The following is a 15,997-nucleotide window of genomic DNA, read 5'->3' as shown; positions in this document are numbered from 1 at the left end:
GCGGCACCTATGGAAAGGAGTGAAGAGTAAACATTTCGGGCCGTGGCACTTAATCAGGGCATAAACCAAAGGCCTTTGTCTGTTTGTGCTCCTGACAACAGTCCTTAATGTGTTGACTTCATTTGTATAAATAACCCTATTCTGAAGTGGTTTCACAAGAATATGTTTGAAAAATGAAGGCTAATAACATCTTGGGAGAAAATTTTAAGCTTTATATCAGTTTTTAAACTCCATCTTGTGTATTGGTCTAGCAACAAATAAACACATGATGTTTGCTTTCAGACTACCAACGGCTCATGACGGTGGCTGAGGGGATCACAGCTCTCCTCTTCCCTTTCCAGTGGCAACACGTCTATGTACCCATTCTCCCAGCCTCACTTCTGCACTTTCTTGATGCTCCAGTCCCCTACCTGATGGGCCTGCAGTCTAAGGAACCCAATGACCGGTCCAAGTTGGAGCTGGCGCAGGAGGTAAGAATCTGAGCTTCGCTCCACGTACGCATGGGTGAGCGAGGAAAACGCTCTCAGCTTAAGTGCCGCAAGAAGGGTGGTCAGTGAGGGTCAATGAAATTGTTGATTTGGGCTGACTGGGAAAGCTGCAATGAATAATCAACAGAATGAATGTCGTGGCAAACCAAGGAGCCTCCTGATTTACAAATATTTGTAAGCTTCAGTCTGTTAACTGCCCACCACCAATTTGCAATGCTGAGCTAATTATTACAATAACTCAGAATGGAAGTGGGTGTAGGCCATTTCGCCCTTCTACCATTCTATAAGTTCGTGGCTCTTCATTAACTCTGTGCCATTTCCTGAACTAAACCTATATCCCTTGATTCTCTTAATATCCAGAAAACTATCCATCTCCATCTTGATTATACTCAGTGACTGAGTCTCCACAGCCCTCTTGTGTGGAGAATTTGAAAGATGCGAACCATCTGGGTGAAATATTCCGTCCCATTTCTGTCCTAAATCGCTGACTCCTTTAAGACTGGAATCCTGTTGCCAGGGAGATATCTTTCTGAATCCACCCTGCCATGCTGCTTTTGTCTTTTTGTATGCTTCACTAGTGCTGCCTCTTCTAAGCTTTAGAGAGTTTAGGTCCGGTTTCATTCAGCTTCTTTGGGACCATTCCCTCCCCCCACACTTTCAAACCAGGAATAAATCTGGAATGCTGTGGTTTCATTCCCTCTGTCTCAAATATATTCTGCTTTAGAAGGGGATGCCAACCCAGTACTTAATGTTCCATGTGCACTGTTGTCATAATTGGAGAAAGACATCTTTACTCATATACAGAACTCTCCCAAAAAGCCCAGCATAGTTTTGGCTGTCCTAATTACTTCTTATTCCCATATAATCTCATTAACTTTGAGTAACTTGTGTGCAAGGACACCCAGGATTCTCAAAACACCAACATCTTTCAATGTCTCAAATTACAAAAAGTACAACACTTTTTTCTTCTATCAAAAGGGTTTGTGCCTCATTTTTCTGCCCTTTCTCTTAACCCCACCTTTAGCTGATTGACATCTCTCTGTGTTCTTCCCACAACCCTCTATGCCAAACTATATTGTATCATTCGCAAACCTGAATCTCCATTCTCAAACGCAACAGCGTCTTCCCCACACAACCATCTTGTGGGCGGCATAGTGATGGAATGTAAATATGTTTTCTGTGGACAGTTATTGGCAGCCATTTTAAGGGTTTCCTATACAGTGTAAGAACTGAATAAGGAAAATTGCCACCTTCACCTTTACAATTATAATTGGGACAGGTCAACATCCCCTCACTTGTACAAGGAAGAGAAGCATTCACGATCTCCGTACATCATCCTCATCAAAGTGGGTACTCTTTTAACGCAAAGGTTAGTGGAAATTGTGTCATTTGCTCTCTAAGATACTGGAGGATAGTTGGTAATTTAAACATATAGGGGTTATATAAGCAGGGAACACTGGAAATGCTCAGCAGATACTCTTATTTAAATAAATTGCATTGTGAAAAGCAGCATTTCTTAGCATCTTTCTCTGAAGAGGCAGAGAGATTCTGGAAGCTTCTGTGCTGAAAGATGCCAATGTAGAGTGAACACTTGGTCACATGCTGTAGTTCTTAACCTCGTAGCCCCAACATTGCTTGTGTGACAGGAACCCAGAACATGCGTGCCCCACCACTCAACCAGACTCGAAACAAAAAAAACCATCAAAACTCTCCAGACGTGGTTAAGTGGATCTTTAAGTAGGGATGTAGATCAATGGCTGTAATTGGAATTAGGTTCTAATCAATATGAACTAATTGATGAGGCTGGAATGTGTTTAAAAACTCTACAGTGATTCCTATTTTGAGAGTTGATTTGCTCAAAGCCCAGTTTGATAATGCACCTTCCAAACTTTCTACCGGGACAGCTGCACAACTTGGTAAATAATGACACTTCATTCAAAGGTTGATAGTGGGCATAGAGTCTTGAACTCAATGTCACTGCTCTGTTGGAGCAATCACCTGGCACATCACCCACTAATTCTGAGATCCAGTGGTTTCCTGGTAGGTAATGTGGACCATACTGCAAAAGTTTTGCCAGTACCTGCCAAACTAATAAATTAATTCTATCCATGAGTAACTGCTGAATGCCACTTGACAAAATTATCAGGTTGTTGAGAACTATTTAGCATGTCATTGACTGACTATTTTGGAACGTTTGTGTGAAGTGTTTTAAGTAGTATTGATTGTCTTGTAGCATTGTAATGCAGAGTACACATAGTATGATATAGATTCAATGCACTGAACCTGGGAATCTACATCTGGCTCATTACGTGATGAGTGATTTGCCCCCCCCCCCCCGACTCACCAGAGCCCCATTTTCTGTGCTCTCTTTAAACAGAATAGGTTTTCTGGAAAGTGTTTTTGTAGAATAAAGTGTGAAGTTAAAATAAATGAGTTAAGTTTGCATCAGGTCACCATCAGTAGGGAAAATCGACAAGTCTGGCACCACAATGTTTTCAAGCATTCCAGACTATTGGAGTACGATGTTATGCTGAGGATCCATGGCATCTTTGTTGGACGTCAAAGATTTTTGTTATGCTGGTCCACATTTTTCCAGGGGTCTTGGCCAGCATTCTTCCCTCACCACCACCAAATACCAATGATTTTATCCCTATGTTTGCTGATAGTTGTGCTTTTCCTGTAATGACAATGCCTCAAAAAAGCAAGTCATTGGCAGGGAACCAGTTTGGGGTATCCCACGCACACGATGAAATGTAATTTCATGCACATTTGCACGCTAAATGCACTCACCAACCAAATAATAGAGAGTCACTTATAGCTTCATTGCCAAGTAATTTAACCAAAATTTCCCACTGCACTTTGCAAGGTGAACTCTTTAACTCCTAAAATGCCAATGAAGATGTCAGTTGTATGTCTAATGATGTCTGTTGACTTTCTCTGTAGTGGAAAGTGAACATTTAATGTGATGGCATTGGTAGGCATCCGTCTGTCTCAAAGGACAATGGAAATGGTCATCCTCATCATCACAACCCTGGGCAGAAGGTATGGAGATCCTGAGATGTCCAGTTGTCAAGATCCCCCTCTTGGCCTCACCACTGTTGTCCAAAGTCATGGAGCAATATGTTTTCCACCAGCTCAGCTGCAGGAGCTGCCAGAAGGATGTTCAATGAGGGGCTCCACTCTAGATTTGCTCTCTGGGTTTATTCCCGTAGTCTTAGTCTCTCCTGAGGCTGCCCACAAGTGGATCTGGCTCACAAGCACCAGGGTGTGTTCACACGCCAGTGGGCCTGCGTGCTACATGTACAGGGGCCAGACCTCCTCCCCGTTCTCTACAGTTCAGCCTGAGTCCGAAAGGAGTTCAGTTCCCATGTGTCGCCAGCGAGGAGGCACTATATGAGGCTTGCTGTTGGCAAGGCTGTGTACTGGCAGGGAGAGACTTACATTTTCTGCTCTCCTTTTCATGAGACTGCTAGTCAGCGGTGGAAGCTGAAAATGAGAGCGACAAGCACTACCCTCTACATTGCCACACTAGATCCATCACAACAACCATTAGAAAACAGGGAAAAAAACCATCAATATAGACATTTTTCACATACATAGGACAGGAACTTAAGGCTAGTTGATAAAGAATTGAGGGCCATATGTAAAAACATATTGTTCGAGTTTTTTGAGCCCATTTCTAATTGGGAATTCCTTTCTGCTCATTTCCCATGAGGAATTTATTTTTTTTTATTGTGATCCAGCGTGGAATAGGATCCTCCAGCCTTTCAAGCCACACCACCCAGCAACTCCTGATTTAATCCCAGCCTAATCATGGGACAACTTACAATGACCAGCTAGCCTACCAACTGGACGTCTTTGGAATGTGGGAGGAAACTGGAGCACCTGGAGGAAACCCACACGCTCACAGGAAGAACATACAAATTCCTTACAGGGATGTGAATGGGTTCATTGTTCCAAAAGTTATTTCTCTTGTGAGCATTTTGTGTAACTCCCAAAGCTGGTGATGGCCTTGTAAAGCAGTTTGTCAGTGTGTCCAACTAAATTTTAATTTTATTGAGGGGTATAAAACCTAAGGGACATAAGCACTCAACAGCTTTCCTAGGGTTGGAGAATAAATTAGAGTGCTAGGTTTGTGGTGAAAGGGGAAAAATTTAAGAGGAACTTGAGGGACAATCTTTTTATACTCAAAAGATGGTAGGTATGTGGAATGAGTTGACAGAGGAAGTGATTGAGGCATGTTCTTTCAAATGATAGTTGGACATCCACGTGGATCAGAATGGTCCAGCAGGCTATGGGGCAGGCACTAGCAAATGGGACAATCTTGGATGGGCATTTTGCTTGACGGACCTGAAGCTGAAAGGCCTGTTTCCAAGCTGTATGATTCTGTGACTCTTTCTGAGTCAGTATGGAGGGGAGAGTGGAGTAGGTTCTTCAAACATTGCTGGACCGTCAAAAGCTGTGTCATCTGCTCTGGTGGAAAATGGTTTTAAGTACACTGTACAGCTCTGAAAGTATGAATTTAGCACCATCATCAATGCATACATTTATGCTGTACTTAACCCTATTCCCATTTAATTTCCCTTGACTTTATCAGAGATTTTTTTGCACTTATGTATTTGGGTTCTCACTCCATCCATAGCATTCCTATTAACCCTTCCTTGGGATAGCAAGTTCTGTGTTCTCATTGTAGAAAGGTTTGATCAACTGGAATTCTGTGCAATTGAAGTGAATTAGAAGGCGTTCCATGCACTTGAATAACTATTGGTAAACATTCAAAAGGCTCAAAAGAGAATTATCAAGATAGTCATTGCTCACCTCCAATCTATTGGCTTTTTCATCTCCTCATTTGAAATCCAAAAGGACCGAAATATGATTGTGCCAGCTCCAAGCAGCTGTATTCAGGAGGATGGAGCGTTTTTTTCACATAATGATTCAACTGACCCCAGCCTTGACTCTGTCAACTCTCTAAAAATAGATAGTACAATCTAAAACTTTAGAACATGAATCAGAAACATGTTTATTATCACTTCATTATAGGATGTGTTGTTTTGCAGCAGTAATACTGTGTACAGCTATAAAATTACAATAAATTACAAAATAAATAAATAGTGGAAAAAAAGAAATAATGAGACAATTCAAGAATCTGATGGCGGAATGGAAGAAGCTGTTCCTGAATCCCGCCAAGACAGTAACGAGGCATGTTGCAGATGGTGAGTGTACTTAATGATCACTGCCATTTTCTTGAGGTGCTGCCTCTTGAAGGTGTCCTCAATGGAGGGGAGGGTTGTGCCTGTGATGGAGCTGGCTAATTTTACAACCCTCTTCAGCATCTTGAAATCCTGTAACTGGGAGCCCCCAAGCTGTGATGCAGCCAGTCCGAATGTTCGCTATCATGCACTTGTAGAAATTGGCAAGAATCTTTGGTGACTCTGAAGAGAATACTCTTCACATACAGAGTACTTAACTTCCAGAACTCCATTCGAAAATGACGGTGCGGCAGAATGTAAATTGAAGCTCTGTGACTAGAAGCTAATACATTTTTATAAGGCAAATGGGCTCGGAGTTACAGAACCAAGATGGGTGAGTGGAGTTCTGTTACTTTGTTTATAACCAATTTGATAGCAGAAGCTTGAAGGGCTGAATGGCATCCACAATTACTGTATCTCTGTAAGCACTGCACTCTTGTATGAAGAAGGAAATGCATTTGACGGAATGGGAAGATTGTAAATAAGCCCAGTCCCTGAACAGACAACTGCATATCAGGAATTCTGATTTTGCTTCATCAGAAATATTGGATTCTTGTCCGTGTGTGTGCGTATGTGTGTGAGAATGGTGACTTGTTGCTCACATTAAAGTTTTAATGCCAGCTGATTACTTCACTGGAGCACAGATTTCATCAGTGATGGCCTCAAATCCAATCCAGTTCAATTTTAAGAGTTCTTGTCATAGGATAGAATAGAGTAGAAAAATACAGCACAGAAACTGGCCTTTCGGCCCATCTAGTTCATGCCGAAACAATTTAAGCTGCCTACTCCTATCAAGTTGCACCGGGACCATAGCCCTTGGTACCCTGTCATCCACATTCCTATACAAACTATGGTTTGAATTTGAAATCAACTTGATTAAGTTATTTTTTTAATGAGACAGCTATGATTTTAGTAAGTAGTGGAGTGAGTCTGAGGAACTAACCAGTTTAATCTTTTTCCTAAATTGTATGTTTTGCATTTAACTTGCTTGTCTTGGAAGGATGAAAGAGACACTTTAAAGTGTGTCAGAACAAATTTAAGTTCAAGCATTGCACCAGTCATTGGCCAGAACTGGGTTGGCAGAAGTAAGCTGGCAATGAGTGTTACAGAAGGTGTGAGTATTTGAATCTGGAGAAATCTGTCATCCAACAACTTGCAGCTGTCTCAACAGCTGCCAGACTTCTGAATATTTCCACCGTGCGAGTTAAATAATAAATGTGTCAAAATAAAGTGAAAATCCAAGTTCTTAGAAAAAGTTAAGCAAATGTCCAGCTTGATGTATCTAATGGCAGCCAAACGTTTGCTTTCCAGAAAATGGCCGCGGAAATTCCCAATACATTGCAACATGAAACAGAAGGTGCAGTAGGCCATTCAGCCCCTTGTGCCTGTTTCCATTCAATAAGACCATGTCTGCCACATTTCTACACAAATCTATATCCCTTGATTCCTGCAGCATCCAAGAATATATATTGATCTAAGGTTGTGCATGTGCTTTGTAGTGCTATTCTGGAGAAAAATGGGAAAGTTACCTATGGCACATTGACCAGCATTCATCACCTGCCAGCACTAATAGTCTTGTTGTCACATTGTTTATGGGAACTTTGCTTTGCGAAAATTGGCTCTTTCCCTGCAGTTAAATTCCTAAAATATTCAATTGGCTACAAAGTGAATGGGATATCCCGAGTTTGTGAAAGGCGCCTTATCCATTCAAGGAACTAGAACTTTTACTGTGTAGTGCTTGCTTCACTGGTGACTGGAAACCGTATAATATGATATCATGTACAATGCTCACTCACAATACATCCATGAGTGCTTCTCTTTCCACACTGAAGCAGAATTTAATCAGGGCTGAAGCACCCCACCCCCATAATAATTTTTCCCCACACTACATGATCCCCTCCACCATTTTGATTCTCTTCCAACCTAATCACCATCCCTCATCCACCCCCATCTGCTCTCAACCAAATCTTTATCCAGTATTCACTCAGCGCAGTGGCAAGTGATTGAGGAGGAAAGACTCTACTGTGCACATGCAACCATCTACAAGCACTTGGATGTAATATCAGAGCCAATGAACCTTATACCCAACAGTGCTGATCCATCACCTTGCTCCAATGTGCATTTTTGCACATGGTATAATCTCCAACCAAAGTCTTGCCGTGTTTTTTCCCCTTACTGATTTTGATAATAACCTCTGTCCCTGTACCTTTCCTCCCTACAACTCTATGTCCAGTCTGGAAATGAGCCGCACAAGCTGGGAGCATCCGGTATAATTGTCAATCTACACTGTGCTTAATGAACCTCAGGTGGAGGTAGGTTGCAGTTTTTTTGGGAAGAAACAACCAGGAAGGACTCCCAGTTCTAATTGATTCTTGGGACTTGTACTGGAAGTGCTTACCCATAGATTGCAAGTGAGCTCAGGGGCAGGCTGTGTCTATTGCCTCTTAACCTACCAGCAAGTGATACCAAAGTCCGTACTTCTAAAGCTCATTCAACCAAGAAACCAGCAGACTCATGTGGCACCTGTCCAGCAAGAGGGAATGACAGAGCTGAATGGGTGTTTAATTATCTGTTTTTGTCCCAAGTAAAGATTTCCCTGTTGTCAACAATTTATTTCCTATCTGCTTTACATCACCCAGCTACTTTATCAAAAAAAATTGTAGCTAATTTAACCAGTGTTGACCCCAGTGCTCCTTGTGTGGTACTGTATACTGACAACAAGAACTTCTTCAATATCTTCAGTTTACAACTACATTCAATGCTGGAAGTATAACATGAATTGGATCAGTGCTACACTCTGCAGTGAAGCTGGCTTAGCTCCATCCGGAAGCATCAGTGTACTGCCTAGGGCAAGTGAGCCCACTGGGGTGACTATCACAGAGATGATGCTGCCGCGTGACTCTCTGAATTGACTGCAGTCTGTGCTGCCAGTACAGTTTTTTGCTTGTCTGAAGAAATTATTTGGAACAGAAATCACTGAACATCTGTTTAAATGTTACACTGGCTTGTTGGATCACTATAGTTATCCCTGTATTCTCAGCCAAGCATCAAAATAGTCCTCAGTAAAATAAACATCCATATATTGTACATTAGTTTAAAAACTGGGCTGATTATGAATCTTAGAGTCAGATTAAGTGGGACTATCTCAGGAAAACCTCTGAGATAGCCGTGGACCCCTGCGGAGTTTAATGGCCAGGTTGATCCAGCCAATGCCAATTGATTTGCCTAAGCTAAACTGCCAAAGGTTAATTGAGAGTACAGTGTATTCATCTTCACATCAGCAGCTTGGGCGAGTGCCATCCTTCTTTCCAGGGCTCATGAGGATATATATTTCTAGCAGGTTCTGCACAAACACAATCACTGTCTGAAGTTTTAAATTCATTAGTGTGCCAGTAAGACTATATACTATGTGGCATTGATTTTGTATGCAGTGGCATTCTTTGCTGCATCAGAACACAGTACAAATATATATTTGCAAGGTTGTACTACTTAGCATTCGCTTATGGAAGCCTTTTTCAGTATGTACACAATGCAGACCAAAGTTTAGTATTCATCTAACGCACAATGCTGTGGTTACTCATGTGAGCAGTGCGGGCATCGCTTTTGCAGAAGGTACTCCTGTTATGTTTTGTGACTCCAAGACATGAAACAAGGGAGTCCAGAATGTGATTATGTTAGTTTTGTTTTTACCTTAATCGAGGCGTGTGCATATATATGTAGTGGCGAAATGACATCTGCCATTCATGTACTTTTACATAAAACCCATAATGAATTATATATGTCAAAGGATGCTTAATCGAACAATATATTTACAATATTACTCAAATATTACAGAAATATTAAATGCACAACACTCCCTCCGCTTAGCTGCATGTCCCAACTCAATGAAGAATGCATCTTAATTATATGCACGGTATACTATATAATACAACTATTATACAGACATCCATTGCATAGTAAATTTTAAATTGTCCAATTCAAGCCTCAAGATTTAACCTTATTATTGTGAGATAACATCTTTCCTGACAAGGTTGGGGTGGGGGGTGTGGTCACTCTGCTTGATGGGTGAGATTGTGGCTGTGAAAAAATCTCAGGTTCTGAGACCTCCTCCATGCTGATTTTAGGAGTTGAATCTGGGACTGCAGGAAGTGGTTCTGACGGCTCTGGACACCTTTCATCTCTTTGCTCCAAGATACTCCATCAGCATTTCTATGATTAGTTGCCTTCTTGAATTTGATCTTGTAATTCTGACCTCCAAGAAACAGAGACCATCTCTGTGTTTGCACTGCTACAGTTAGTGGAGCACCCTTCTGTGGATTGAAAATGGATACTAATGGTTGATGACCAGGAATGAGGGTAAACTCTCTCCCATTCAAGTACTGGTTGAAGCATTTTATACCCCAAACCAGATTCGAGGCCTCTCTGTCAATCAGTGCTTCATTTTTTTTCTCTGCAGCAGTAAGAGAGTGTGATGCAGCTATGGGGCATTCACTTTCATCCCGCATAACATGTGACATGACTGCACCTATACCATAAGGCGAGTCAGAGGCAAACTTCACTGGATGATGAGGATCATAATGTGTGAGTACAGTGTCTGCCATTAGCATTTCCTTTGCCCTTTGGAAAGCCACTTCATACTGCTTTGTCCATTGCCATTTCTTCCTGATCTGTAGTAATGAGTTCAAGGGATAGAACACAGTAGCCAGATTTTATCGGAACCTTTTATAGTAATTGACAAATCCTAGAAAGGACCACAACTGTGTCACGTCCTTTGTCCTTGGGGCATCCAGCACTGCTTGAATTTTCTTAGGACACTACTGTAATTGTAATTCTTGTGCATCAATGGTGTAACCTCAGTAAGTGATGCTTGGTTTTAAGAATTCACACTTGTTGCCTTATGCTTTGAGTCCATAATCTTCCAATCTTTTTAACACTGTCTTGAAATTTTGGAGATGTTCTTTCTCATTCTTACTAGTAACAATGATGTCTTCCAGATAACATTGGTGCCTGGGTAGCCTTGCAGCACCTTGTTCATAACTTTCTGCCACAGTATAGGTACAGATGCTACTCCAAAAACAAGTTTTATACTGATAAGGCCCTTTGTGAGTGTTTATGGTGAGAAATACTTTGGACTCTTCTTCCATCTCCATCTGTAGGTAGGCCTCAGCTCAGTCTACTTTGCTGAAGTGTTTTCCTCCAGAAAGATTTGCAAAGATATCCTCCATCCTCAGCAGAGGGTATTGGTCTACTTTCAGTACTAGGTCAATAGTGACTTTAAAATCACCACAGATCCTGACAGGCCTATTCTTCTTGGCTAGTGGAACCACTGCTGTTGCCCATGAGCTCCATTCAACCTTGGAAAGAATTCCTTTAACCTCCATGTGATCTAACTCACTGGCTGTGTTATCACAGATGATGTAAGGAACTGGATGGGCTTTGTAAAGCTTGGGTATGACATTGTCATTTTACACAATTTTACCCTTGATATATTTGAGTTTTCCAATGCCATCCTTGAACACTGCTGTGGCAACATTCAGTACCTTTCTTAATTCAATTTCAGTTTACTGTTTTGCAGGGGATGTGGCATCCAAATAGTGGATGGATCTCCAATCAAGTTGTAGTCTTCTCAGCCAATCATGGCCCCACAATGCTGTCCCTCCTGTTTTTACGACATACAAACCCAATGTGGCTTGTTGGATGTTGTATTTCACTGTTATTAATGTTATTCCCACAGAAGTTATCTTTTCTGCAGTATAAGTTCTTAATTGGATACCTGCAGACTTAAGTTCTGTATTTTTAAAATGCCACTAAAAATCATTTAGTGGAATGACTGAAACAGCCGAGCCAGTGTCCAGTTGCATTATAATTAATGTGCCGTTCACTTCTGGAAGAAGTCATATTGCCTGCCTATTATTAGTTTTCACATTATAAACCTCAAGGCTACACAGTCCTGTGTCACTCTCATTATAATCAGAATTTTCATCAACAGCGTGCAGATGAGTGCTCTTTTTGAAATTGCAGCTTGTCTGTTTATCCTTTTCTCTTTCCTGTGCAGTCCATTTATTTTTGTCTGCCTGACACGCTCTTTGTATGTGTCCTACTCTGTTGCATTTTCTCCAAGTTTCACCTTCAAACCTGCATTTTGTTTGCTGCATGCGAGCCCCTTGCCACAATGGTAACACAACTTGCTCGGCCAGACAGGCTCAGACATTGCAATTTTGTTCACGCTCACTTTCATTACTGACTGCAACTCAATTGCGTCTCTGTCTGTTGTTTCTGTTGAAACAGCGATTTTAACTGCTCATTTAAATGTAAGTCATGCTTTAGTTAGGAGCTGTTTTTGAATGCTTTCTTGTAAGATTCTACAAATTAAACAATTTCTCAGTGCATCATTAGGCCCATCACTGAACTCCCAATGCTCAGACTATTTCTTCAATTCATCCACATAAGCTGAAATGGACTCCCCTTTCTTTTGATTCCACTTGTGAAACCTTAAGTGTTCTGCAATCAGCAATGGTTTCAGTTCTAAATGTACCAGCATTACTTTCATAACATTCAGCAAAGCTCATTTTGGCTAGTTTGGTTGGAGCAGTTAAACTTCTAAGTAAACTGTATGCTGTAAAATCCAATGCACACAGCAAAACTAGTACTTGTTCCTCATTGACTATTTCATTTGCTTCAAAATACTGTTCAATTTGCTCAGTATACAATATCCAGTTATCTCTTGTGCAATCGAACGTGTCTATCTTTCCAATGCTGCCAGCCATTTCTGCTCTTTTTCTTATTTATGTTTATTATCACCCAGCTCTCACTGTTTATGAACCTGTGAATTTGTCCATTATCTGCTTTTTTCTTCTTGACCATCTCTATCCCTTCCCAAAGAAGCACATGCTGCACTGTTATTTTCACTCGACCATTCTTTCTGCACTTCTTTAAAACTCAGACATCACTCTGTGCTTCAACAGGTGGGTGGTCATCTCAGGATCGTTTAAAATTTCTCATCGCCACTGTTATGCTTTGTAACTCTAAAACATAAAACTAATTGAAAGAAAAACAAGGGAGTCCAGAATGCGTGTATGTTAGTTTTGCTTTTACCTTCGTGAGGCACGTGCATATGTCACAGCGTAATGATCCATGTCATTCATGCACTTAAATATAACCCATAATGAATTGTGTAAACAACAAAGAATGCTTAATCAAACAGCATGTTTACAATGTTGTTCAAATATTACTTGTATATTAAATACACAACTCTCACACCCAACCTTCACTCCCCAGCGTGAGGCTATTTTCTTCACATTCTTGCCCTAAATGGTATATGCACTCTGGAACAGATTCTACACTAGGAGGCTCATGCAAAGATCTTATGCTATAACCTTCCCCCTTGCACAGACCCTGTAGCTATAGTTAGATCGTGTGATGTAGAGAGAGATGATCACAGGGGAGATAATGAGATAGTTGTTTATGAGGGAGGGTGTGATTTGGGCTACGACAATAGGGTCAGCTGGACTATGAAGAGAAAGGTCAGGACAATGATCTGTCAGGAAGAGGATTGGGGGAATGTGTAGGGAAGGAGCAATAACTAAGGCTACATCCACACTACGCTGGATAATTTTGAAAACACCAGTTTCAAGTAAAAACAACAGGCGTCCACACTAAGCGTTTTTCAAAATATCTCTGTCCATATTAGAACGGATATTTGGGCGAATCTCCTGGGCATGCTCAGGACACACAGAAAACAAGCAAAGAGGAAACGGTATACTTGGTGTGCGTTTGTCCAGTTACAGAGTAGAAAAACTTAAGAGGAATTGCTGTTGGCTCTTGCGCAGGAGGACTTAAAACTGAAAAAAACAAATACTGGAGCAGATGGAGGCAACTGACAGGGAGTTCATGGACAGTATGACCCAGCTGACGACGAACATTGAAAAACTGACTAACTCTGCCGCATTAATAAAGCACCTTGTTAAATTTATGAAACATGTCTGCATCAGTGTTATCTTGTATTTCTATACAATGTTACATTAGGCTGCTACACATCTATTGTCAGAGAAGTACTTGCATAAATAGGTAAACCACCTTCATACAAGCAAGGATAGAAAACAGGGCAAAGTGAGTATACTTATTTATTCAGTAAGCTATGGGTCAAAGTATTTGGTGAGTACATTTCTAACTCTTCTGGCTTCAGTCTCGTTGTCGTCTGTTCTGAAATTGTTAGGTTCTGCGAAGCGCAGAATCAAATATCGCTGTGATGATTGTACGCTCTAGTATCAATTGTTTGGCGACAATAAAATAGTAGTAATAATAATAATAATAAGAAAACAATGAAATGCCGCACCTCCACCATCTGTTCCAGCACGTCATTACAGCGGTTTTGAAAATCTCCGGTTACCCCGTCCACACTGCAACGGATATTAGGCGTTTTCAGATTTATTCACTCTGGAGACTGTTTCTGAAAATCTCCATTTTTGGGGGATGAAAATGCCATTTTAGTGTGGATGGAGGGTCAAAACGAAGAGAAAAGGCTTTGTTTTCAAAATTATCCGGCGTAGTGTGGACGTAGCCTAAGAAGAATCTGTGAAAAACAATGGACACTTTGAACAGAGGACAGCAGAACATCGAATGTCAAGTCCCCACCCACTAAAAGTAGTAATGGGGAAAGAGGACTGGGTAACATGGCAGAAATTTAAAAGAATCAGGGGCAAAGGAGAAGGTAGTGACCATCACTAAGGAGAAGATACTGGGGAAGCTTGAGGGGGATAAATCACCTGGACAAGATGGGGTACATCCCAGAGTTTTGAAAAAGTAGCTGAAGAGATACTCATTTGCTTCTACCTTGCCCCAACTCACCTGACAAATTACAATAACCCATAATAAATGCATAACACAAAATACATTACAGACATACAGAAAATAGATACATGGCTCCTACAGCCAAATTAGCTTAAGTTCATCAAGAACTTCAAGATCACTGTGATTGTGCTCTTCAGTGAGTACTCAAGGCAGCTTACAGTGTGCATCCTTCAGGCCAGTTAGGTATTCCTCTCCCTGTGGCACATCAGGCAGCAACCTCATCGTTTTTGTCTCTTTTCTATGAGGCCGAATTGCTAGCTTGATGCTCAGCCTAGCACAGATGGATGCAAAGCGTGCAAGGAGCCGGTTAGATTCAAAACCCGGACCACTCACTTCAAAGTCACTAAACTACCAGCCGGCCTTTCAAGCCAGTTAGAGCTTATGTATATGCCCTTCGCTGCATCTTCAGTGGATTTGTATGTGTGTGTTTTCATCCTTCAGTATGTGCTCAAGGCAGCACATGTTGCTTGTACCAGTTTCACTCCTAAAGCCAGCAAAATAGCTCTGTATCATTATATTTACCTTCCAAAGATGACTTACTCCACTCCTTGTTTTCCAACATGCTCTGTGTTCCCTTCCTCTGTCTCAATAAAAATAGCAAGGCTATGATTGATGTGTGTAGTCTGCTCTAAATCAAGTGGAACTGATGCTTAATGACATCTCTTTTATCTTACTTAATCAAGCAAGCCAGCATTGCTACTGATTCTTCATACCAGCTTTTACATAAATATTGTTGAATTGTATTTTTTTAATCATGATTCAACAATCGTTTGTATTATTAATTCAACAAGAATCTGCTGGCAGGGCTTGAAGGATTAAATTCACAGCATATATATTGATTAATATCTTGAGATCCTTGTTGACTGATTCATTTATTTCAACCGTCGGCTGTCTATTTTGCCCAAAATTCCTGCGAGCTGTATTTCATCTGAGTGAAAGGTTGATCTTTTGCAAATGTACCTATTGTCATTATTTTCTCTCCTGCACGTTGACAATAAGTTGAACCAATTACATGGTTGCAGTATATTTCTTGTAAGTGGTATTCAGCTGCTATAAAATTAACTAGAGAAAATAGGGAAAGCCATAATTCCCTTAGCTGAGGAGTTAAAAACCATGGGCAGGACTGGCTGGAGAGCTAGAGGGATAAGCACTGATATTCCATCCAGAGTTTAGATCTAAGAAGCATCATATTTAAAATGAGTTTGGCTGAGACCTGCATGATTACCAATCTAGTACTGGGATGTGGGTTAATCCGGGTGGTACTTTCTTGGCTAGCATAGACACAATGGGTAGAATGGCCATCTTTGAGTCTTAAAAAAGTTATTCCATAAAGTACCTTTACACTCAATCCTGATAGTAATAAAAAAAAAAACAATCCTATGAATATTCCAGTTTCTTTATAAAATTCTG

The 15,997-nt window shown here is 40.9% G+C and overlaps 1 protein-coding gene across 8 annotated transcripts in view; it reads left to right on the top strand.

Moving 5' to 3' along the window:
- dennd5b (DENN/MADD domain containing 5B) overlaps positions 1-15,997 on the top strand; it is a 300,592-nt gene that overhangs the window by 194,274 nt on the left and 90,321 nt on the right. For 4 of the 8 annotated variants that reach the window (XM_063058246.1, XM_063058247.1, XM_063058249.1 and 1 more), the window contains 2 exons: positions 283-470; positions 1,768-1,857. In XM_063058246.1, the coding sequence (XP_062914316.1) occupies positions 283-470; positions 1,768-1,857 (278 nt within the window). The remainder of the gene's footprint in view (positions 1-282; positions 471-1,767; positions 1,858-15,997) is intronic. The other 4 variants (XM_063058248.1, XM_063058250.1, XM_063058251.1 and 1 more) reach the window with 1 other exon arrangement.

The sequence above is a fragment of the Mobula hypostoma genome, chromosome 9 (genome assembly GCF_963921235.1).
Source record: "Mobula hypostoma chromosome 9, sMobHyp1.1, whole genome shotgun sequence".
Classification (NCBI taxonomy): Eukaryota; Metazoa; Chordata; class Chondrichthyes; order Myliobatiformes; family Myliobatidae; genus Mobula; species Mobula hypostoma.
Note: the sequence above shows the minus strand (reverse complement) of the source record. Positions and strands in the feature narration are given on the sequence as shown.